The sequence below is a fragment of the Anolis carolinensis genome, chromosome 5 (assembly GCF_035594765.1).
Source record: "Anolis carolinensis isolate JA03-04 chromosome 5, rAnoCar3.1.pri, whole genome shotgun sequence".
Taxonomy (NCBI): Eukaryota; Metazoa; Chordata; class Lepidosauria; order Squamata; family Dactyloidae; genus Anolis; species Anolis carolinensis.
The window spans coordinates 133,813,071-133,839,701 of record NC_085845.1 but is presented as its reverse complement, the minus strand read 5'-3'; the positions used below and the strand labels follow the sequence as shown (position 1 = coordinate 133,839,701).

Sequence of the window (26,631 nt, the reverse complement as noted above, 5' to 3'; positions counted from 1 at the left end):
GGAGTGGGCAGATCAAAAGACAACTTGGCAAGGTGGCACTACCTGGAGGAATCCTCCACCTTGTGTGACTGTGGAGCTGAACAAACAACTCAGCACATGTATGCTTGCCCACAATGCCCTGCCTCATGTACGGAGGAGGAGTTGTTTAAAGCTACAGACAATGCGGTTGCTGTTGCCCGCTTTTGGTCCAAAACTATTTAGTTGCTTGTGATTTCTTTCTTTTTTAATTTCCATTATTTGAAATGTATTTGTTGTACAATGCTTTTGACACGAAAAAAAAAAATCATGATGTTGCTTGTAACTGCCATTAAGTCATGGTCACCCCATGAATGAGAGATCTCAGAATCATGTTATCATCAACAACTCTGCTTAAGTCTTGTATGTTCAGAGCTGTGGCTTCCTTGATTGAGTCCATTCCATTAGGAATGCAGTCTCCCCTCTTTCTTACTACCTTCTACTTTACTGAGCATTATTGTCTTTTCTAAAAAGTCATGTCTTCCCATGATATGATCAAAGTATTCAGATTCATCAATATCTTTCACATAAATAGCTGCCAATAGCAATCCCTGATTCAGTTTATGAGAACATTTGGCATCCCTATAACTGAAGTTAACACAATCAAAGTTATCATTCCATATTATAACTGAAGAGAGCCCAATTTGTGGTACTCAACTCAGGCAGAGGAAAACCTTTTTCTAAATCCCACTCCAATTGAGGAGATGTGCGCGCGTGTGAGAGGGAGGGATGGAGGATGTGTGAGTGTATGACAGGGAGGATTTAGTGGATAAGGAAGGATAACGGAACTGATTGGGTTTAAATGAGTAAAGATGGTAACTTATATAGAAAAGTATGGTAACTTATATAGATAGGTACGGTAACTGCCACCAACGTGAGGTAACAGGCTTACAGAGAGGCAAGGAGATTGATCTTTGTGAACAATAACAAAATTCAATCTTTATTTGTACATAAGCGTATGGTTCAAATACATAAACGTTTCAGGATCTTAAGTTACAATGTAGTCTTTCTTGAATTGATATATCTTAAATAACTTCTCTTCGAACAGTAAATAAAACACCCGGTCAACTTATATCACCAGCCTTTCTCCTGAGTGACCATAAGCTACCGTCCTTAGCTGATTTCCACAGCTCCTAATCTTTCCAAAACCTAACAGCCTCTGTCCTTTTTTAAACCCCCATAGCAACTGAACTTTTAAAAGGGAAATATGCTCCAACTGTCATCTTAGCCACGCCCCTTTTCTCCCAAGGGAAGCTGTGTTACCATGGCAACCTACCAAATGCTGCTTCCAGCTAGTTTCCATGTTAGGCTTTTCCTTGCTAATATACAACTCTTTTTTTCCCTTTAACAAACAAATAAATAAAATCATATCAATAATCTCTGTTTAACACATAACTTCTCTACAATAACTAACCAAGTTATTCCTATCTAAGGGCCCTTCAACAAAGCCATATAATCCAAAATATTAAGGCAGATAATCCACAATATTTGCTTTGAACTGGATTATCTGAGTCCACACTGCCATATAATCCAGTTCAATTTGGATTTTATACAGCTGTGTGGAAGGGGCCTAAGCTGTCCCATCCACTAGTATTGGCGGGATCATCTCATCTTCTTATAGGAAGCTAGCAATGATTTTGATCAAGACTTTCTAGTTAGCTTCAAAATTGAATTGCATTCTAGACAATATCCATACTCTCTGAAATTTGCACCACATATCTTTTCAGTGTCCAAAAAAATTATGCATATACATGCAAATACAGAACTGTTTTCACTCTTCAAGAAGTCGCCTTTTCAGACTTTCTCCACTTGCTTTTGCAGCTCACCATAATCATAATTGTGTCTGAGATGTAGTGTTCATGGGGACAGTTTTGAAAAGCATTTGCTTCTTCATAAATACCAAAATACCTAGAGCAAATGAATAATACTTAAATAATAGTAGCTGGCTAAGTCTGCAATGCTAGTTAATTATAAATGCATCATTGCCTGTAATTGTTGCCTTAGAGAATTGCGTCTACCTGAATCCTTTCAACATTTCAGCAGCTGCTGATTTCTCTTCAAAGGAGAAATATAAGACAATTTGTCAGTGTTGGTGACCTGCCTGAAGAATGACTTTCATTGTTTTGTTGAGTTAGCCAGTAACTTTCCATTTACCTAAATGGACTATGAAGGAAGGCTCTTTGTACAAACCTTCAGTGTCCTTTAAAGAACCTTCTGTACTCTGTTTCATGTCACATCTGTGAGTCCTTTTTTTACTTCATAATGAGGATATTTTAATGACTAGGACATACAACCAAAATTGGATGCATCCATCCTCTTTGGCCATATTGCTTTCTTGAGTTTGCAGCATCAATTCAAATGGCTAGGACTAAGGGCATTATGTGGAGACTATAATCCCATTCTACTCAACAGTGGGAATCAAAGTTGATTTTGGTTACTATTTCCATGCCAGTCATACAATTCTCTCAAATGGCCCTATAAGTTATCACTTCAGTTTTTGTGAAAAGTTATCACTTTCAAAGTATGTACTGTGCTGCATTTTCAATTACATTCATGTTATATGAAACCTGGAAAAACAATGCATATCATAGGGCACATCTACAAAAACTGTATTGGCTTTATGTAATAATTATTACAAGCACCTTCATTTACAAACTCTATTACAAGCACCCACACATTCATTTAGTCTTTCTCTCTGTTCTGCCACTTTTTTTCTGCTAGAAACATTAATCTCAGGACAAGTTGCTGTTTTTTGGGGTTTTTCTCTTTAGATGAATTTGTCACATAGTGACTCCTGACTGTACCACATATTATAGGCAGCTTATAATCAATATGAAATAATACATTTTTTAAAAAAAAATCAAAAATAATCAAGAGGTGTAACCCCCTTGGCACTGAACCCTCATTTTGAATACATTTCAAAACAAAAGCTTCCTCTAGGCAAAAGATGTCCTGTCACACTATATTTATTTATAACTATCCTTTGCAAATTTCAGACTTGCTGAATTGCAATTTCCTGTATTAATATGGCATATCACATATGGAAATTATTCTCCTCTTCCAATTACTTGATTTTAAGTAAGAAAGAAATTCCCAGCCAAGGCCATTGTGTAAATATAACAACCAACCCCATAGCCTTGACCACAACACATTCTTCTGATCTTGTGTACTACATTTATCATATAGATTCTCCATCTGCAATGCAAATAAGGCTTCATTTAAAGAAAACTTACCTCTACACAACTTGTACATAAATGAGGCCTGTCAGGTGCTGAAAAGTAACTTTTAAGAAGGGGCATAGATGAAGAAACCGTTCTTGTAAGTTGCTCTTTCTTGGTGAGAGTTTCAGTTTTGTTGTTATTTCAGGATTGAACACAGCAAAAAGGTGTGGCTATCTTTTCAATTAAAGGGGATTTGCTGAATGGGAGCGGGAAACAAGACTGTTATTCTAGAACAATACTTTTTCTGTAATGTTTTGCCTTTTAAAAAAGAAGACATGCCCACCTGGATCCCCAGAATTAACAGTGACCAGGAGTAGAGGAGAGATCTATATTTGGCCAAAATCTATTGCAGTGTTTCTCAACCTGGGGGTCGGGATCCCTGGGGAGGTTCACGAGGGGGTTTCAGTAGAGTTGGTCAAGATCCATCATTGTTTGAGTCCACAGTGCTCTCTGGATGTAAGTGAACTACAACTCCAAATCTCAAGATCAATGCCCACCAAACCCTTCCAGTATTTTCTGTTGGTCATGGGAGTTCTGTATGCCAAGTTTGGTTCAATTCCACTGTTGGTGGAGTTCAGAATGCTCTTTGATTGTAAGTTAACTATAAATCTCAGCAACTACAACTCCCAAATGACAAAATGAATCCCCCTCACCCCACCAGTATTCAAATTTGGGCATATTGGGTATTTATGCCAAATTTGGTCCAGTGAATGAAAATACATCCTGCACATCAGATATTTACATTACGATCAATAACAGTAGCAAAATTACAGTTATGAAGTCACAACAGAAATAATTTCATGGTATCGGGGTCACCACAACATGAGGAACTATATTAAAGGGTTGCGGCATTAGGAAGGTTGAGAACCATTGGCCTATAGCATTATGAAATCAAATGTTTTTGTCTCATTTCCTATCCAGTTTATTTTATCCTCCTTGCTGGTCAGACTCATATGGACTGAAAACACTTTTCCAAGAAATTTCTGCCAGTAACAAATGGTTCCCATTCTGCTTCTCACTTGTTTAATGGCTTCCTGAATATGGTTTTCTTTTATAGACTTACATTTTTCACCACTAAAGAATCCCAGCAAATGGAAATTCATTTGTTTTTACAGAAGCATTAGTAAAAAGATACATGAATCTTAAGATTTAGACCAGGAAACGGTGTTTTTCCCCCATACTGTTATTCTAATTCGAATGCCAGAATAAAATTTTATTTCACATGAACATGCATGCCACATACCAATGAGGTATGGAGCTGGTACCACTTCTCCAAAATGGAGAATTCAACTGTAGATAAACAGTTTTCCCCCACCACTTACAAACCTTAAAAAAAACTCCTTCACATCATGCTCTTTCATTTTAGTTCTCAAACATTCATGTTGCCAATTCTTTCTTTCTGTAAATCTCTGGGGAGATCATTACTGTCCACAGTAGCCCAAAACATGCTCTCTTTCACACTATGAGATACAGTAAACTATTGTAGAACTTCTTTTACCATTCTGCCCCACACAGAAGAACTATCACCTGTGTATTACTCATTTATTTGGCATTGGTGAAGGTTATTTTAGGCATTTGGGGTTCAAAGAATAATTTATAAGACTGCCCAGGTGCCTACATAAAAAAGAATAGTGTTGTTCTTGGCCATTGATTTCATTTCTGAAAATATCATTGACACTACATAAAATAATGCTTTTTGGTTTTCCTACCCTCTCTGAGATTTAAAAAACAATTTGTTTTTAAAACCCATCACACCAGTTAACCCCATTCCTCAAACCAAGGCTCCCTTGACGAGAAGAAAGGAAAGGGTCCCAGGCAGAGCCAGCCCTAGGTATTTTTCAAGTGTAGGCGAACAGAATTTTGGCACCCCCCTCCAAACCAATCACTGAAAAATAAAAGCGTTGGAGAAGCAAAAATGTTTGATAATAAGGAGGGATTAAGGAAAAGCCTATTAAACATCAAATTACATTAAGATTTTACAAATTAAGCACTAAAACATCATGTTTTACAACAAATCAACAGAAAAACCTTGCGGAGGCAGACCGCAGAAGACAGGACTTGCCTCAATGGCGCCCCCAACAAGATGGCACCACAGGCAACTGCCTAGTTGGCCTGGTGGTTGAACCGCCTCTGGTCCCAGGAAGGGTGCTTCCTTAACCACGTTCTTCAAACCCAGATCACCTTGATTGGAAAAAGGGAAAAGATCCCAGGAACAGAAAGGGGAGCCTTGTAAGTTCCCCATTGCTGCCAATTGGCCAGATCTTTCTGGATCTTTTGGCTTCCGAGCAGAAACCAAATTTTTCTATTAGCCGATTTTCGGGAGGCTTCCAAAAATGGATCTGGGTACCCAAAGAAATTTGGATACCAAAAACACATTGCCCTCTACATGAATTGCATAAGCCTAATACAGAGACATAATACACTTCTTTCTTAAAGCTTGAATCAATCAGTAGCAATTTATCTCCATAACAGTCAGTGTTTCTTCTCTACTATATCAAAACACATTTATGAGTATGTCCTGATTCACTAACAAAGTTACCACTCTATTCCTGCTGCCTCATCAAACTTCTGAAAGTGTCCGAAAATGTTACCTCTCAAACATTTCTTTTGTTACTTTTTGTGCTGCTAATGATACTGAAATGTTATTGTCTGGATTTTATGACTTTGTCTCCAGTGCCCACATGACCAAGAAGGGAAGTGACCTCTGTCGGTATTGATAGCCTTCCAGAGGAACAGCAAAAACAACATCTTGACCAAATGTTAGCCTGTGACTCTGACACTGTCATTTTTTATTATTTTACCTCTTTGTCTGATGAAGCTTATTTGTACATTTTTAATTGACCCAATAAAGGTATGACTGTGGATTTTGAATGTTGTGGCATTTCTCACAAACACTTGTTTTTCTACATTCCAATTAAACCATTAAAAGTTTCCATGTTCTTCTTCTTCATGTTGCTATAAATATCTAGCTCAATACACTATCACCAATAGGTTAATTTTCCAATTTTTTGCAATGGCACATGTAATATTTATTGTATTTCCATTTTTAATATTTTTCTTTTGAATGTTTGGGTCTCAATCCTGATGAAAAAAACATGATGTTGCTGATGGTGGTGGTGGTTGTTATTCCATTTTTCCAAATATGCATTGTCTTCCTGATTGCATAATATGTGTTTGGAGGAATGAATAAAAAACAACAAACCAAAATCAAGTTCCATAGCCTCAATCCATAATTATTGTTATGAACAATGATTGTTGTTATTATTGTACAGTCTAGTAATAATTTATAATATTTTGAAATATTGGGTGGCTCCCTGGTATGTAGGAAAAATAAACATATTGGTCATATACGGATAAACGTGTGTGTACCTGTTCACATAACAGACTCTAGTAGAACTTTATTAAAATAATAGGCATCATCCCCTGCCCATATATAAACAAGAAAAATAATACTATCATGCATAATATGATCTGATTATCGTCAAGCTACAGTTCCCCTTTGTTCCGGATACATTATTCTTGATTGTAGCTAATCATGTAATTAAAAACTGCATTATAATTCAACATACAAAGCCCTATTAATCCCTTGCCTTGGGGCTGATTCATACAGCTGATTCCATTCTTCTGCTCTTGTACACATTGAACAAGTCTTGCGAGTGGTCTTTTTTGTATGACAGTGAAATATTGGAAGGAAGAAGGCATGCCAAGCCACTGATTAAACGAAGAAGTACAAAAACGTTGAAATCTATATTCACAGTATTCTTGCTATACAATACTTCTGCCTCCTCTTCTTTGCAACTAGTGAAGAATGAATGGGTCTTATATATTTTCATAGCTTCTGGTGTACACATGTTTGTACATTTTAATTGAAAATACAAGTGTTAGAAAATAAGATCAGAAAACCTCAATTAGTTTATACAAATATAGGTGCAAAAAGTTATCCAGTTCACTACAATTTAGGAAATCACAGAGATGGACAAGTCCTAATGCCCCAAGAGGTAAGTATTTGGCTTAGTTTTCTATTCTACAAAGTTGATCCAGTAAACAAAAGAAGTTTGAGATATTAAAAAGTCTGCAACTATAGCTTTAAAGAAGGTACATCGAACATAACTTTTTCTCTCGTGTTGTGTTTCACTACAGAAGCGTCTACAGAAGAGTGGTTTCAGTAATGGACAGGCCAGTCTATTCTAGTGTGGTTTTACCACTACTCCAAGAAAGTATCTATTACATCTACCATGCCTGCTTATCCTTGGCATGAAAAGAGATTGACAACTTAATCACTTTCTAAAACTGCCTTGAGCAAGGTATGTCTTTATTGATGAATGTTTTATTTTTGCCTGAAACCACAGAAGCCCAGTGCCTTAGAAAATAAATGCATACTAAGGATTTCATCAAATGCAATGCTTAAGGGGTAGTTATGCAATATGTTCTCCTCCTATTGCTTACCCTATGACAGCAGGACAGCAGACACAAGGATTGCATGACAGCTGCAGTTCCTCAATGGTTTGAAGGTCTAACCTTCTACAAACTATGTCAGCACTGCTAAGCTAGCTGTGCAACTTTTCTTTTCGCATGCCATCTGAACTTTAAGTGACTATCATATTTCCACATTTAGTGAAAACCAGATATTTAGTGAAAACCAAATCACACTTATGTGATTTATTCTTTTTTCCTTCTTAATAGTTTTCTAGTATACTAATTATTACATTAAACATCATTTCTTAAATCCATCAAGCTGAGAGAAATCTATCCCAGGAATGAATGAGACCCATCTCTCCTTAGTTTCACTGTGTACCATATCAACTGTACCCAAGCTATTCACTTCTGTTTGATGCTTTGTTTTTATGTTGATATAATTTATTTGATAGGTTCTGTCTTATTTTAATTTAGATGTTAAGTTATAAATTGCTTTATATTTGAGTTATTATTGTTTGCTATTATGTGTTTATTGGTTGTTGCATTCAGGCATTGAGTATTTGCCTTTTTCGTGATTGGAATCTACCCTGAGTCTCTTCAGGAAGATAGGGTGGAATATTAATATATTATTATTATTATTATTATTATTATTATTATTATTATTATTATTATTATTATTATTATGACACAGCAAACAAGATAGACATGCTAGATTTCATTTCACAAAATCACAAGTTGAACACTTCCCAAGTGTCTAGGACTGTGTGATGTATTTTCGGATGATGCGTGCAGATCCCAGTAGGGTGGCCTTTTGCAGTTGGCAGATCGTGATTTTGTCAATGTCTATTGTTTCCAAATGCCGGCTGAGATCTTTTGGCATGGCACCCAATGTGCCAATCACCACCGGGACCACCTGCACTGGTTTCTGCCAGAGTCTTTGAAGTGCAATCTTGAGATCCTGATAGTGGCTGAGTTATATTATTATTATTATTATTATTATTATTATTATTATTATTATTATTATTATTATTATTATTATTATTATTATTCAGTCACTGCTGTTCCTTTTTTACAAATTAATTACACAATTCTGCAATGGAAACCTCACTTTTTCAATATTGTTGCTATTTCAATGGGGGGAGAGATGGGTCTGAATTTGAAAAAACACAATAAAATGTTCCACTCACAGATTTTTCATAAATATAATATTTCTATCAATTCAATTGCTGGGCATATTTTGCTTTGCTCACTTTCTTATGTTTCCAACTGTCCAACCTTAAATGGGTTCCAGCATGTTTCCACATCAATTTCTGACTTAAAAACCAAAACCAAAATTTAATATATCTGCCTAAGCCATTTTCCCCAACAAGTGCATGCTTGTGCCATTATCTTCAATATATGAATTTTGTGCATATTTGTTCATATCATTTGCATTTTATCTGCATTTAAATTGGAATTCTGCACCACTTTATTCGAATAAAAAGTGGGTTTAGTTTTATCTGTTGTCGAAGGCTTTCATGGCCAGGATCACAGGGTTGTTGTATGTTTTCCAGGCTGTATGGCCAGGTTCTAGAAGTATTCTTTCCTGACGTTTACTTCACAACCTCTGAGGATGCCTGCCATAGATGTGGGCAAAACTTCAGGAGAGAGTACTTCTAGGACATGGCCATACAGCCCGGAAAACATACAACAACCCTGGGTTTAGTTTTGTTTCAACTGGTTTATTGCCTGGCAAAATGCAAAATTTGTGTAATCCTATTGTTTAAAATGTGGACTGAATAAATTTATCCTCCATTACACTGTACAACCACAACCACCTGGTGCCTATTAGATCCAAGGAAGAAGGAGCTTCAAAGTAATTGCTGTACTTTATACTAAGCTGTAGCATCCTTCTTCAATACACAAGCAACATAATTTATCACAGGCATAGTGAGTCATTATTTATTTATTTAAATGTTCACATCTCACCCTTAATTGTTGGACCTCTGGGTGGTGTATGATAGAAATTTCAAATTAAAACTAAAAACAATAATTAAGATGTACATATTTTATATGGGGCAACAATTAAAACAACTTTAAAAGCCACGCCAGTTGAAAACCATGCACATTAGCATTGTGAAATCAGCCTCCAAAACTAACTACAGTACAGTCTCACTTATCCAAAACTCGTTTATCCAACGTTCTGGATTATCCAACACATTTTTGTAGTCAATGTTTTCAATACATCGTGATATTTTGGTGCTAAATTCGTAAATACAGTAATTATTACATAGCATTACTGCATATTGAACTACTTTTTCTGTCAAATTTGTTGTATAACATGATGTTTTGATGCTTAATTTGTAAAATCATAACCTAATTTGATGTTTAATAGGCTTTTCCTTAATCTCCCCTTTTTATCCAACATATTCGCTTATCCAACGTTCTGCCGGCCCGTTTACGTTGGATAAGCGAGACTCTACTGTATTTATCTTTCGGTCAATCTCAATTGAAAAGAAAGCAATGGTGGCATCACCTGGACCTCATTGGATTAGCGTTCTACAACTGAGAACATAATCTCCCATGACCTTTTGCTGGTAGAACACAGAGGAAGATCCCTTCTGCAGGCCTCAGTTCTTGGATTGAGACAGATGATAGATAGATAGATAGATAGATAGATAGATAGATAGATAGATAGATAGATAGATGATAGATAGGAAGATACATTCTTCAACTTGGCAAGGTGGCACTACCTGGAGGAATCCTCCACCTTGTGTGACTGTGGAGCTGAACAAACAACTCAGCACATGTATGCTTGCCCACAATGCCCTGCCTCATGTACGGAGGAGGAGTTGTTTAAAGCTACAGACAATGCGGTTGCTGTTGCCCGCTTTTGGTCCAAAACTATTTAGTTGCTTGTGATTTCTTTTCTTTTTTATTTTATTTCCATTATTTGAAATGTATTTGCTGTACCAATGCTTTTGACACGAAAAAAAAATATTCTTCAACTATGGCCTCCTTTGTACATAACAACTTATTTCTTTGGTGGAGGCTTCCTTATAAACTAGAGACTGAACTCATGCCAACTCTTGCCCTTATTTTTGAGTTCAATCACACTCAGCTCCTTAGATATCTGAATCAAATGATGAGCAAATATTACTTACATTATATTTCTCCCTGCTTGCTATGTTTCTAGAGCAACAACATCTAAATGTATAACATCACAATAGCCTGAGTCTATTACATATCTCTAAAGAGTTCTTATCGCTCAAGGGTGATTATTATGCCAATGAAGGACTCTTAAAATGTTATGGAAATGGAAGACTTCTAGGCTTTCATATGAAATTGGATTAGTCACCAAAATACCTCTGCATACAAGAAGCAATTGATTCTGTTTTCAATATGCCTTGCTTTTCTTTTGATTGCTAGCTACCTCCAAATCAAAAGTAATAGCATAAGATGCTGGATTTACATTCAGAAAATGACAAATAACCACTCTGTGCCCTCACCCTGTGACAAACCCTGACGTGCCACCTCCATTAAACTCACATTGAGAGAAATGATATTTGCTGCTTTAAATTTAAAGTTGTGGAAACACAGCTAAACAAAATCCAATGTCATATCAATTATACCGCTTCACTGTGCGATGGAAGATCTGATCGCTCTGCTGTCATGAAAGTGTCACTGATTATTACTTAGATGAAGCCATTGGGGGAATAACGTTTTCCTTGCAACTCAAGCCCAAGTAAACAAGAGGCAATAAAATAAAATGTTGTGCATCTGATTATCCAGATGAAGACGAGATGCTAATTTTCACTTAAAAGCAAAGTGAGAGATGTCTGTTGTTATTGGCCCACTGTGATTTTGCCCAAAACTTTCTTCATCTATTCCACAATGTGGGAAGTTTATTTTTAATAGGTTAAGTAGAAACAAAGACTAACAGTGAACATCCATGGAAAATATCTTGATCTTAAATGTTTGAAAAGCAACAACAACAACAACAACAACAACACCGAACACCGTTATTACAACCAATCTAGGTTAGGGGTTGGAATCATTTAGGTTGAAGCTCTCAGCATTTCTTCTCACCATTGCTGATGCTGCCTAGATCTGCTGGACATAAGTCCAACCATATCAGGAGGGCTGTGTGCAATCCATCCCTGACTTCAAGAGGCAATGTAATGGCAGACAGTATATTCTCATCTACCCGGAGGTGGGATGGAGCAACAAAGCAGGAGAAGTTAAGTATTGTAACACTATAAGTTTCAGGGCCTAATTATCAGTCATCAGATCTTCACGTTTACACATTACCAAATCTGTCTTTATTTTTTATATTCAGCCATATGCTTTATAGTTTATATGCCTTCGATTGGATCAAATATTAATGCTTTTCTGCTTTAGTAGTCCCATAATGTCCTGTACACCAAAACACTCAGAACTTCCAAGGTCAAGATGAAACATTTTAAAACACAGCACTTCCTAAATAGCTCATCACCGGGGGCATTATTAAAGTTGCAGAATCTCTTTTGACAGGGAAGGAGAAACTTTCTGAAACAAATTAAAAGTAAACAAGGAACAAACTTAAAGTACCCTCAGTCTTCAGAGGTGTCTGTGTGTGTGTGCAGGTGATGAACAAGCAAACGAACAGTACTTCTCACAAGTTTGTTCAGAATCCCAGAAGACTGCAGTTAATCACACACACACGCACACATGATTGATTAACAAACAGAACTTAATAGTTCAATGGATGCCACATGGATTCATTACTAGAATGTTAATGATGACATGCTCCATTCTGCCACTGTGGCTGCAAGCTCATTTTTGTTCTAAGAAAGCAAGAAAGGCAGAAGCCTCTATTTAAAATAAAAGACATCCCAGAGATCTGAAGAAAGAGGCCACACCATCACTTTAGGCAATGGATTTGATTACCAAACCACTGTCACAGTCAAGATGTTCCTTTGAATATACTATCGAAATCTATCCTCCTGTAACTTCAAACCATTTGATTGAATTCTACCTTCAGAAGAAGAGAACAAACTTGCCCCTTCGTGTCTGTGGAAGCTCTTGAGATGTTTAGAGAGTGTGCACATGTCACCTCTCAGTCTTCTCTTCACTAAGCTAGACATGCCCAGCTTCTCCAAACTCTCCACCTATGTTTTGTTCTCCATGTCTCTTATCATTCTCATTACCCTTCTCTGAACTTGCTCTAACTTCAACACTGCAGTCTCATGTTCTACTTATGATTGACAATCCTTTTTGCATATACAGTAGAGTCTCACTTATCCAACATTCGCTTATCCAATGTTCTGGATTATCCAACGCATTTTTGTACTCAATGTTTTCAATAAATCATGATATTTTGGTGCTAAATTTGTAAATACAATAATTACTACATAGCATTACTGCGTATTGAACTACTTTTTCAGTTAAATTTGTTGTATAACATGATGTTTTGGTGCTTAATTTGTAAAACCATAACCTAATTTGATGTGTAATAGGCTTTTCCTTAATCCCTCCTTATTATCCAAGATATTTGCTTATTCAACGTTCTGCCGGCCCGTTTATGTTGGATAAGTGAGACTCTACTGTAGTACTGGCAAGGTAAGTAATCCCCTAAACTTGTGCATTTGGTTTTTGTGGTCTAAATGTAGAATTTTGCATTTGTCTTTGTTGAATTTTGTTTGATTAATTTTAGCCCAGTTTTCTAGTCTATAAAAGTTTTTTTTAATTGATTCCTATCTTCCAATGTGTTAGCTACCCTTTCTCAGATTTTTATCATCCCCAAATTTGGTAAGCAGCCCCTCCATCCCATCATCTAAAACACTAATAAAAATATTGAAGTGTGTTGGTCCCAGAACAGAATCCTATGGCACTCTGCACGAGAATGCCTTCTTTTGTGAAGCACAACCACTGATGACAGGTCTTTGGGCACAGTTTTCTCATCAAGTATGTATCCATCTGATGGTATTTCCATCAATTCCATTTGCTCCAATTCTCAGTCACCTCATTCAAAATTTCTCTAAAATTATGGAAAGTCATTTTGTGAGTTTGAAAACAGCTTCCTTCAATATTACAGGATGCAGTTCATTTGACCCTGCAAATTTGAACTCACAGGTCAGTTAGGTGATTCCTAATTAACCTTTTATCAATCTTGATTTGCAACCTGGATTACTTGCCATAGTCTCTGCTAATACAGCAGAGCCTATAATTCTCTTTTTTGGGGAGAAACTGAAGCAAACTAAATATTGAATTGTTCTGCCTTTTCATTGTGGCCTGCTAGCATTTTACCAGCTTTTTAACATATTTGGGGGCAGGTGAGGGGGGTAATCTAGCCTTTTTTGTTGTGCCATGCTTGCCTGACTTGTCTCAGCTCATTTTGAACTTAAACTTTCCTTACACTAATTCTGCAAGTTTGGGTTACACAGTTGTGTTCTTCCTTCATGAGTCTTCCTTTCTTCCATTCTTTATACATGTGCTATTGCTTTTCACAACTCCCTTGAGTGTACTGTGCAGCCTCATTAGCTTTATCAAATTTCCCATTTTTCTTCTTCTATGGAATTGCTTGTGATTGTGCTATTAGCAGTTTCTCCTTCATGAAATCCAACCCTTGATGAGCATCTTTTCCCTTTAGCATCTCTATCAATATGTTTCTGCCCAATACGTCCTCATACTTTTCCAAATCAGCTTTCCTGAAATCTAAGGTATGGTACATTTTGACTTTACTCTTCTTTGGCCTTTCCCACAGCCATTGATTCCCTCCCTAAAGTACAAACTGCTTTGATTCCACTATTGGTTAGGATCAAGTCCAAGATTTCTGATTCCTTTGTTCCTCCCTCCACCTTTTGAAAGAGGAAATTATCTCCAAGGGACATCAGGAATTTGTTGGAGAACGTATGCTTAGCACAGCTAGTCTCCCAGCAGATATCTAAATAATTGCAGTCCCCATAACTACCAGTTCTAGCTTCTTCAAGATTTCAGAGATTTGTTTCAAAAAAGCATTATCCACAACTTCATTGAGGTTTGTTGGACTGTAGTAAACCCTTGCCACAAAATTGATTTAAGAAGTGAATTAACTCCCCTCCATTTCTTCTTCATCTATTCTTTATAAACAGGTTATGTCCTTTAATTGTTATACTCAAATCATGAGAGTTATCCCACCAGATCTTTGTTATACTATGGCCCCTTCTATGCTGCCATACAATCCAGATTATCAAAGCAGATAATCCAGATTATCTGCTTTGAATTGGAATATATTAGTCTATACTGTTGTATAATCAAGTTCAAAGCAGATAATCTGTATTTTATCTAGCAGTGTAGAAGGGGCCTAAGACATCATATTTACTTTCCTACACTAAGACCCCCAACTTTTCTTGTTTTCATTTATTGTGAGTGGTTCCACATAGACAATAAAATCCAGTCCAAAGTCACCTTAAGGGTGGGGTATCTCACAAGCACACCTCAATGTGGACTGCAACAACCATCCAGCTGTAACAGCATATTAAAAAAATCTTATCATAAACTCTAGTCAAAGCCATAAAATTCACTGCAGCCAATCAATGTATAGCTGCTGCAAAGCTGGAACCTGTGAGCAAAATGCAGAACACTAGTGAGGACAGAGCTAGCACTGAAGCATTCAGGGGAAGAAACTGAAAACATAGCTCGGCAGAAGGTAAACAAACATCTCCTCCTTGGAAAGGAAACCGGTGTTCCCACCTGAATATTTGCTTTCCCTTTGTTGTGGTGCCCTGCTTTGGTCTAGTGTCAATCCTTATTGGACAGGGTGCTGCCCATCAGCATATCCCACTGAATGTGGTAAGAATTTTTCCCACTTTTAAACTGACCCGCAATCAAGAGGTCTTTGTGGTCATTATCCCAGCTTCCAACTGGTTCCTGGGGTGCATATGTAGGTGCTCTGCAGAGAACCAGATGTCTTTAATCTACATCCTGACTCCATTTAAATAGCTGTGTAGAACTACCCTGTGATTGTTACTATGGCTCCCATTCTCTCTTTCAGCTTCTCCTCTAGAATTCACATCCTTATTTTTAGAGCTTGCTTTTGGACAGATGTTTAAGTTATCAACGCCAATTCCCCAAAGACATAGTGCAAAATCCTCTTGATCAGATATGCTATGCTTTTTCCAAGGACATTCTTCCCAGTCTCTGTGAGGTGAAGACCATATGTGAATAGTAGTCCTTCATCTAAGACCTGAATAGTCCCAGGAGCCAGTCCTTTCCCACCAACACTATCTGTGCAGCCAGTCACCTGCAGCATCTTTTGTCCCTTTGTGGTCCTCTATATTTCACTGTTAGAATTGGCAAGAATAACACCTGTGACTCTTAAGTTTCCTATCAGGACTTCATAGTTCAAGGTGATGTGTTCAAAGATGTTTTGCAGTATCACTGGTAGGTAGATGAACTGGAAGAAAGAGGTAATGCCCTGTGTTCTTGATGAACTTTGTCAACTTGTCAGTGACATCTTGAACATAAAATCATAGAGTTTAAAGACGCCACAAAGACCATCCAGTTCAACCCTGGCGTGTAGGAACACACAATCAAAACATCCCTGACAGATGGCTATCCAGCTTAAAAACCTCCAGAAATAGACATTCCATCACCCTCTAGGGCAGCATATTTCACTGCTGAAAAGCTCTTAATGTCAAGAAATTCTTAATAATGCTTAGATGGAATGTTTGTTCGTGCAATTTGAATCAACACCGTAATATGCCCACCAGAAACTTAGCAAACTTTCCAATTAATCTTGTCTGCTGGCACACAGTTCCCTTGATACTCCTGAGAAATTTATCACCTACTACAAGGACCTTTCTTTTCTTCTTCCTGCAATTAGTGGTTATTGTAGATTGATTCCTTCCTTGGTATGCAGTGTCTCCCTTCTGCTTGCACCTCTTCCCAAATGTTATCCGCCGAAAGATGTAGGAAGTGATTGCTTAGTTGGAGCAGGTCCAAATCAGGCCTGATCTGCTCCTGATGGTGACTATCATTCAAGCTGCCCTCTCCCTCAATCTTACAGTTTCTTCCTGTTGGCTCTGTTGGTTTACTTTCTCCCTCTGCACTATCCCAGACACTGTTGTGTTCTCTGATGCATTGAAAACATGTCTCAAAATGTAGCTGCAGTGCATTGACCTTTTCTTCCAAGAGATCCACCAGTTTGCACTTGCTACAAATCAAGTTAGTGAAAATTTATGGCACGAAAACAAACATTGCACACACATTGCAGACAGCAATGACAGATCCTTCTGCCTCCATTTTTGCGGTTATGTTTTAACCCCCTTCAAGCTGTAACAACATTTGCTGATAAGAATACACATACCCCAAGGTATTCATGCCTAGTCTTCAGAAACAACTGAATTCCAAAATTTTAAGAAGCAGTTACATAGGGCTGGTTTTTTAATAGTTTAACATTGTTAAAGGTGACCCCTTTCTTTTAGGAATGTGTGTTTTGTCTGACTGAGAAACATATTTTTAAAAACACTACCTCCAATTTTTTCTCACTTGACACAAACTGGATGAAAGACAATAAAAATAAATACTTAGATCTGCCAGTGATCCTGATAAAATATTATATCCCATGAAACTGTCCCAGAAGCATTGGAAATAAAATGGACTGCCACACAAATATCATTCTGTGCATCCAAATGCTGTATGTGTGTGTGAAAGAGAAAGAGACTTTATTCCTTCACCAACAATGCAGCCCAGCCCAGAATTCTTGGTGTCTTGGTTTTTAGATGTGTTCCTGAGGTTGTCAGGGATGCTGATTAAGAAAATTTTACTGGGTAGACTGCATCAGCTCTAATTTCTTAGATATGGTTATCATGATTTTCTGTGGGTGAGCAGATGAATACTGGTATATGACTTATGTTCTAAATCTCAAAAACTAGAGCTGATGGGGGGGGGGGGGAACTGGTGCCATTTTTGGAATCAACAAATCAAATATAGCCAGAAACAGGTCTAATATCTGAGGTATCAAATGTGTGTTAGTCAGTTTAATACAAGTATTATTTATATTTCTGTTCAAGTGGGTAGAAAGCAAAAAGGTTCGAATAGATATATTATCTGGTTTTATCATTAAGCATTTTATCATTTAGCATTAAGATCACAAAATAAATCTAACATTTCTAGATTTAATACCTCATGCTTACAATTGTCTTCCCAAGAAATGTTCCTGCCTCAATCAGGATTTAAGTGATACATTTAAATGTTGAAAGCCTTCATCTAACTTCCCTTCATGGTATTGCCCGAAGCAGGTAAATTAATTTTACTCTGGGTATGGGGTGGGCAGCAGTTCTGGTCTTAACATTGTTGAGCGTATCAGACAAGAAAGGAAAGATTAGGTGACGGTTAACTTGTAAGCAACTACAGGAGCAATATGTAGCAGAGAAGTGTAGAGTACTTTTATGTCAAGCCGCTTTGAGTCCCCTTTGGGGAGATAAAGTGGGATATAAATAAATATAATAATAACAACAACCATTGGTCATGCTAGATAACTCTAAAAGGTTGCCATCCAACAATATTTAGAGAGCCATATATGCTCACCCTGAAGTACAAAGGGTTGAATCTGTGGCCCTCCAGATGTTTTACACTACAACTCACATCAACATATGCTTCAAGTCTTCTGTGGACTTATGGCAACTCCATAAATGTCATATGATTTTCTTAGACAAGGAATATTCAGAGGTGAATTGACCAGTTCTGAAATATAACCTACAACACATGATATTCTTTGAGAGTCTCCCATCCAAGTTTTAACCATGGCTAGCCCTGTTGTCTTTAGTGGATCTGATGTCCTTAGGGTATTTAATATTGCCAATGTAGAAAAGACATCTTTAAAACAGCTGAAGGAATGAAGAAAAACTTGGCAATATCCAGTGGGATCCACAGAAGAAGCAAAATCACAGGACACTAAAAGATAATTTTAATTAGGAAAAATTATTGTCACTCTTCAAAAAATGTCAGTGTTTTTACACAGTGTTTTTCCCCAATTATATCAATTTACCTTTGATATATCTGTATTTTTTTTTCTACACCTTGCTCACAAAATATAAACATAGCCATGCAGCTTTTGTTCACATGTTTTCAATTGTCCAATAAATTCTTTAGGAGTTTTTGGTTCAGACATGTATAAGTTTGATTCTAATTAGACTACAGGCAATATACAAATAAAATAATGCTTTTATGCAATGTCATATTATACGATCTGAAGTGATGGCTTTCATGGTTGTATATTGCCCTATGAGGAAGCCCTCTTGAAGCCAAAACATGTTTCTATTAATAAACTTTTATCTTTTGAGAAACGTGAAATATGTCTCATGGTTTTTTTGGTAAAACATCTCAAGGGCCAAGAGTTCTCCATTCTGTTTAGGCAGCTGGGTAAATAAGGGAAAGTCCTTTGAAACAACAAGTTCCTCCTTTGAAGGAGTCTACAAACATTCTAGGAATTGATGCATATTAAGGACTTCATTTCAGACTTTCCCTCAATTTGTGTCATATTACTGGGCTTAAAGGCTTTCACAGCATGCATAGACTTGCCACAGCATTTTGAAGACAGCTTGAAGCTGCTTCAAATGGTCAGCGTAGATGAGGCCTGAGTTTCACTTGGTGATGCAGACTAAAGATTGATAAAAACTTTAACAAGCAGAGTTCTCAAAAATCATGTACTCAGATATGCATGTGCAAGCTGCTTGAAAAGTATACACATTTTATATACTGTGTATATTCATGCATAAGTATAACATTTTAGTTCAAAATACCAACCCAAAAATAATGATTCATTTCACCTAGTTGGTTACAATTTACTGCTTATATATTATTGTTATACATTGTTGTTGTTGTTGTTGTTGTTGTTTCCAACTTCTTTTCCCCAATTCAGGAATCAAGAAAACTTACAATAGATTAAAATAATTTCAAATTAAAACCAGTTAAAACATAAACAATAAAAAACACAACAACATAACAAAATGAATAAATAGAAAATTCAGTACATTGTACAAGGCTCATCCCCAGTGAACATTGAATTTCAAAGGCCAGTTGAAACAAAAATAGAGAGTTCCAAAGCCTGGGAGTAATCACCGAGAAGGCCTTCTTAAATACACCCACCAGATTTAGTTATGATGTTGTTGGGATAGAAAGGTATTCCGCAGTCTAGAAGTAATCAATTTAAATATTTTCAGTAATCCATTTAAATATACACAATTCTGTCATTAGACATCCATTATGGTCATGTAAAAGCCCATGTTACCCCAAGTTTCTTTACTAAATACTCAAATTATTAAAAATGTTGATCACAACAAAATTGGATTAACCAAAAATCTTCTCCATATATACTCTCACTGCATAGGCATCACAAAGGGGCTAACCTATTTCTCAGAATATTTTGGTTAAAATGTGTCTACACATACAGGCAGTTGGTGCCATACTTAACCACATCTAGGAGACCTACTGAAGCCAACAGAAGTTAAGCTACAAATGGTCCACACTAACTGGATGTTGCCATTTTTATTTAGTACTTGAAAGCTAGAGTTCCTTATACAGAACTTTCAAAAGGAAAACCAATGGAACATTTATCAAGGGAGGAAATAACGTATACGACAGCAAACATGCCAATCAGCCAAATGGTTTTTCTGGTGCATTACCTGACGCAAAAGCAGTTTCCACTTGGAAGCTAAACTGAGAATGACCTTGTGCTTTTAAAAAAGAAGGCAGGCAGCTGAGGTCACTGGAGTGAAGTGTGATAGACAGTGCTATTCTGCCTATGGTTTCCAGGCATGTCTGGCAAAAAGAGTACTACTGCAAAGTACCTGCTGTTATTTCCTTTGAAAGCAACAGAAAATACTAGCACAACTATTGTGTAGCACTAGCACTAGCACAACTATTGTTTTTCAGAAGGGATCAAGAATTTTGGAGAACTTTCTTTCACCCTCATGTTCTTCTCCCAAGCTAATACACATTAAACAGTTTCTCTACAAGCCTTTTCCATACTTGTATGATAGACAGCACTAGTCACATTTCTCCCGATAGGCAGTTCCCAGCAATGTTTTATGGATAATGACATTGAAAAAAATGTACTACTGATCTGTATTAACTTTGGCCTAACTATTGAGGCTAGATGCAAAGGCCGTGGTTATATGTAGTGACAAACCATGATTCCTGACAACAAACAACATGTGGATGCACACAAAGTTTATTCAGCTTTACTTCTGTCTGTGCAGCCAGAAATACCTAGGCCAAAAGAGATAGCCCTTCCATGTTCATTCATAAAACAGACCCAATTCAGTGTTTGAAGCCAGATCAAGCCCGTTTCATTTGTCCATGTAGAAACCCCCACCCCAGTCATTTAAAACAAGAGTTCCCTTCTCTTTTTCTTTTAATGGTCACTTTTACCTTCAAAACCACTGGAGGTTATCCTGTATGCTGTCCTGTACAGATTGATTCATAAATATCAATTTCCCACTGAATTATTTAGACAGAGACAGAGCTTAACTTTTATCTGTTTCTAGTAAAGATTGATACTATGTTAAAAAGTACATTTTGAGTGTCAAAGCAAGTAAAAAAAATTGTTTCTTTTTTCTAGGAGACAGAATGGCTTCTTATTCTGTGCCTGAAAGTGCCTTATATAGAGATTGTGGGACGACGATGAGATATGTCATTTCAGGACTATATTTAGATAAGACAAAAATAGTGCAAACTTACCATTAAAGTTTACTGCTCTGATGTAGCTAAGAAGCTCTTTACCATCAATTGTAGCCATCCGGGGACAAAGACCAATATATCCAGAACAAAGATCTTTATGCATGTTGTGCAGTGCGTATGCCATGGAGTACACAGCATCAATGACAAACTGGACCTTTCCTTCTTGCTCATAAGAAGAGTCCCTTGCAATTCTTTCCAAACCTGTGAGAAAGAAGAATCGGTTGATTAATGTTTTCTTATAGGTTCAGCAAAATGGTCAGTGGGAAATTGTATCCTAAATCTAATTATTGGACAAAACTGGAAACAACCATTATATCAATGGAACATGTATAGGAGTTGCTAACAGATCAAGTTTCAATTGATTCATTGGGCCTTCTCTAGTTGAGATTACAAATTAGATGTAGGTCTCAGGAACAGTTGGTCCACATCAATATATTGGAAGGCTTACAATTCTGCAAGAAGCTTCTACAGGCAAAATCAGTTACATTGCTTTGTCACATTTAATACATTCACTTGTTATTTGTGGTGCATTTCAGTCACTGAAAATGAGGATGAAAGTGTAAGTTTTCTCATAGGCAGGAGGAGTAATTTGGTGATAAGAGAATGAAGCTATTGGTATGGATTGGTTAGGAGTTCAATTATAAACAAGTTGTTTAAAACAATTGTCAACTAATTTAGATGCTCAGGAGAAACACCTGGAGGAAACTCCAGAGGGTTTATATTTCAACATACTTTAGGATTTTGTTTCTATTGAAAATTTGAATAAGAAGTCTTCTCAAAATAAAAATAGTTTCTATCGCAAAAGTAAAACATTATTAGTTAACCACACATGTGAAAGGGAGAGATAGCTCCATGTTTACTGATGGTATCTAGAATGTGATGAACAAAGGGCAAGGTGGGCCATACAAATGTAAATATACAGCCAGCAGCATTCACAACTGAATGGAATGAGATATATTAGTTTAATTTTTGTTGCATTTGTGGAACCCATCAGCATTCTGTGCATCTCTATACATTTTTTTCTGTTGACTAAATTGTCAACAGAATATTTTGAAATACATTTTTATTTGTGATAATTTGAAGAAGAAACAAAAACAATTAATAACTCAGTGCTCATGGTTTCCACTTGATAACACGATACTGAAAGAGCCGTGTACAGTTTAATTAATAGTCTTACAGACCAAGACATGTACAAATCTTGATTAATGAGTATTTCTCCTCTATACCTACAAAACACCAGCCATGAGGAATGATAGTCTGTCTCACTGGCAAATATGAACATTCAATTGCTCTCATTGGTAGTATTCTAGGATCAGATGAGTGCTGAAAAGAGTCATATCTTTTTTGAGCAAGGGTTATCTAAAGATCCATTTATGTGAATAGAGGTACATTTAGAACAATTTCCAAACTACATCCATAGCTGTAGTTTCCTGTATCACCTAACACTATTCATCATGGTTTTCTCAGTCTTCTGTAATATCTTGGGGAGATGTAGGAAATGTTTCAGCTAGGTTAATGGTACAACCAGTCTTTCCAAATTTGCAACAACCATTGTGTTCTTGATACATTGAGTACAAGGTATACTTTATTTGTTGTAATAAGGACTCATTCATCACAGTTCTTTAGTTTACCCCTTAAAGTCTACAGAAGCCATTAAAGCTTGGCCTGAAACAGATATTTAACTTTAGTTATACTAACCAATGTTCAAGTTAATTGTCACAAAAAGTGTGTGTCTGTGTCTATTAAGAAGAAGAAAAATTGCACATACAATGGTAAGAGGTTAAATGTATATTTCCACATAAATGTTGACATTTTTATCAATAAAAATTACACCAGGCAAGATAGAAATATGTATACTTGCCTTTATTTCTAATTATTGTATAATGCTGAAGAAGATGTCTAAGCTCTATCTTGCATTTCAGGATCATGAATAATGGTGAGGGGAGAAATATTTCAAGAAATAAAACATAAGTCTATACGGAATGCTGTTTCCAAAGCTGTTTTCAGCTTAGTGACTCTCGCAGAGCAGCTGACTAAAGTTATTTATAGGATATTTTACAGCATTCTGTCATCTCTTTCAATTGAAACAGAGAGAATACCTTTATTTCATCTTCATCTATTGTCTTAAAAACATAACACATTTCAGGAAAGTTATATTTTGTGCCAAGTGGTGCCACCATCTGCCACTGTATGCAGGACTGACATATGTTGCTCTATTTTTAAACAGAAATATATTATAGACTTAAAACTATTCTACATATAGCTATTTCATTTGGAGCAATAAAAGGTCACTCATGTTCCAAAAGTTGTGAAAAAAATTCACTTTATTGCAGTACTCATATTATGATTTTTAGTAACTGAGATCCATCATAATAATAAAACTAATAATAATAATGTGAACGAGTAGAACATGATAGTCAAGGATTGAAAAATGATTTTATATAACTGATTCATACAAAGTAACTCACACAAGTGACATGAGACAGAGATTCTTAAACTGCTCAAATCTTGTGATGACTCATGGGCCATGTAGTCCCGTTCCTAGTGCTGTTGTGGCAGATGAAGAGGAAAACTTGGGTTTTCCACCATTTCAGCCAGAAAGGGAACTTTCCCAGCCAGAATTGGAGCCCTCGCACCTGCAGGAGGTTTGTCTTCCAGAAATCTGCCAAACAAGCCCGGAGTCAAAATCTCCCCCATTTTCTCGCCGTAATTATTATCTACAGCAAAAAGGAGTGCAGCAGGCTAATCGCAGAAGCCTGAGAATTGCAGCAAAGCATTCAGATGATTAAGCCTGCTTTCATGAGAAATTTTAGGGAGTCATACATCTGGACACAGAGATTGACTTTCGGTTCTGGTTTCCCCAGAGAAGTGTTCTTTGGTGGGAATACGAGGCCTATTTAGGTTCCTTGCCCCGTTTGGAATCTTGCGGAGTCAATTCGTCAGCTACTGGAGTAGCGTGTGTGGACAGCTACTCCCGCTTCCAAGCCTTTGTTCCTGTTCCAAGCCTTCGTTTCCAGCCTTGTTTGCTCCCCGGACCTTGCCTTGTTCCCGGACCTCGCCAAGTAATTACCACGGATCTTGTTCTTGCTCCTCGTTTTCTTGTTGCCTTGAATCAAGCCTTGTGTTCCAAGAATCAAGTTACTTCCTAGCCTTGCTCAAGTTTCATGGACTAAAGGACCTTGTCATCTCCCCTCACTTTGCTTGGCAAAGTGAGTGTTTTGGTTATTGGATTACAACTTTGGACCTTAATATTTCATATTGGACATTGTTTCTTTGGACTAATTTTGACCTTTCCTGAAAGGTCTATTTCTGGACTATTTCATACACTTGTTTTTACTAACTTTATATATTTCCTCAATAAAGATATTAGATAGATTCTGGCCTCTGTGTATGGTTATTGGTGCTCTGCAGCCTGGGTCGTGACAAATCTACTATTTCATCCAAAATACTACTCAAAGAATCATATTTTTTTTCGTAATTAGTAAGTTTGATGATTTTAACTGTTTTTATAACATGTGCAATCATATCATGGATGAAACAAAATCCTCCCCTCTAAACTACGAAGGAAAATTATCACTTTTACAAAAATTATTATTCATTCAAAATATTTGAGTCCATAGTAATGATGAAATTAAAATATGTGCAACAACACTGAATTCAATTAATGGCTGTTACTGCACCTGAACTTGGGGAAAAGTAGTTTGTCCAAGCCTCAATTTATTAAGGAAGGATAGCAAACCAGGATCAAACTGACATTTGAACTTACACATATCCCTAAAGTGTGGGGATGGGTGCCCTTGTCTTATACTGAGTTATGTCTAAAGACTAATTCCACTTTTTCCATGTGCTTCTCAGTTCTGTGCCTGTTTCAGACTTTTTACACATGGTCATGGGTTCATGGCTTTGATCAATAACATTTCCCAACACAATTTTCTGGACCACAGGGATGCTGATATGAGTCCTGGTGAAATAAGCTACCCCAAATAAGATGTTTTCTGTACAAATGATGTTTGTATTATCAGTGATTGCTTTTTCAGTGCCTAAAAATGTCCATAACATCCCAATAACCAGAAGGAAAACATGAAGTGTAATTGTTTTCTCCCTGGTACTTTCATTTTGAATATTTTCTTTGTTCATCAGAAGTCTGCAGGCTATAAACCTTAAAACTTCACAATATCCAGAATATAAAAATCATTCTAGAACAATATTTCAACATTAATAGCAAAAAATTCAACCAATCGCTAAAAGGGATGAATTGTATAGCACTATGATCTCAACTCAGGAGCTAAGGCAACATCCTTTTAAGTACTGGAATTTATAGTATGTTTCTACAGTTTTCTAGAGTATCAGAAGATATAGTTAAAATGGCAGTGAGACCTATTTTTTCAGCACTATGTTGGGCACTCTAAACTTATGAGAAGTATGAAAATGTAAAATCCTTGCCTCTTGTGATAGCCAATTAGGAGAAAATATGTAGTCCACTTCTTTATGAGTTTTTTTCTCCTGTTAGTACCAATACTCATTATTCAGAGGTCTTATTTCTTGTCAGTGCACATGCAAGTTAGATGGATAGCCCCTTATTTGCAGCACAATCTTTCATTTTTACCTCTTGCAAACATTTGGTCATAAATTACATTGCTACATAAATTAGAAACAAGTTTACAATTTTATTAGCATTATATGTCTTTCTCTAATTAAGTACTAAGGGAATGAAATCATGGGCTTTTGTTCCTGCCTTTCCATTTTCTGCCTTCCCTACCCTCTAAAAAATGCTTCGGGTCTTTAGTTTTCCGGAAGCTATAAAGTTATAACAAAGACTTCCTTCTTTTTTTATAAATATATACAAAACATTACTAAGAATGTTCTCAATGTAATTGTTTCAGGGATCTAAAACAGCTATTTACCCAGATGACAGTGACTCATCAACCTAATTGGCTGTAAAATTTAATTATAGTTGTACTTCCCAAAGTAAATGTTAATGTATAACTGTAAAATGATGCATACTCTAAATACCATAAATATACCATCCACAAAATAATGTCACGCCTTCAGGATTAGTTTTACACTGGCCACTGGAAATAAAAATATTATGTTTCATCATAAAGCTAGACTGTTAGGTCAGTGAGGTTTTTGCTGAAATCTTGAATGTTGTCACTACTACAATGCTATAATAGGGAAAGCCAGACTTGAGAAGTTTGTTTCCTATGCAGTTCTTACAGGGGCGATGCTTGGATCACTTGGGGTGTTGATTCCAAGTATAGGTTGACTTTAACCACCTAGTCACATTGAGAGAGGA

At 36.6% G+C, this 26,631-nt stretch overlaps 1 protein-coding gene across 5 annotated transcripts in view; it reads right to left on the bottom strand.

Moving 5' to 3' along the window:
- Positions 1-26,631, bottom strand: part of grm8 (glutamate metabotropic receptor 8) — a 713,612-nt gene that overhangs the window by 200,868 nt on the left and 486,113 nt on the right. For all 5 annotated transcript variants that reach the window (XR_010006674.1, XM_062982302.1, XM_062982304.1 and 2 more), the window contains exon 7: positions 21,336-21,536. Coding sequence is in view for 4 of the 5 variants with exons in the window: in XM_062982302.1 (XP_062838372.1) it covers positions 21,336-21,536 (201 nt within the window). In the remaining variant the exon portion in view is untranslated. The remainder of the gene's footprint in view (positions 1-21,335; positions 21,537-26,631) is intronic.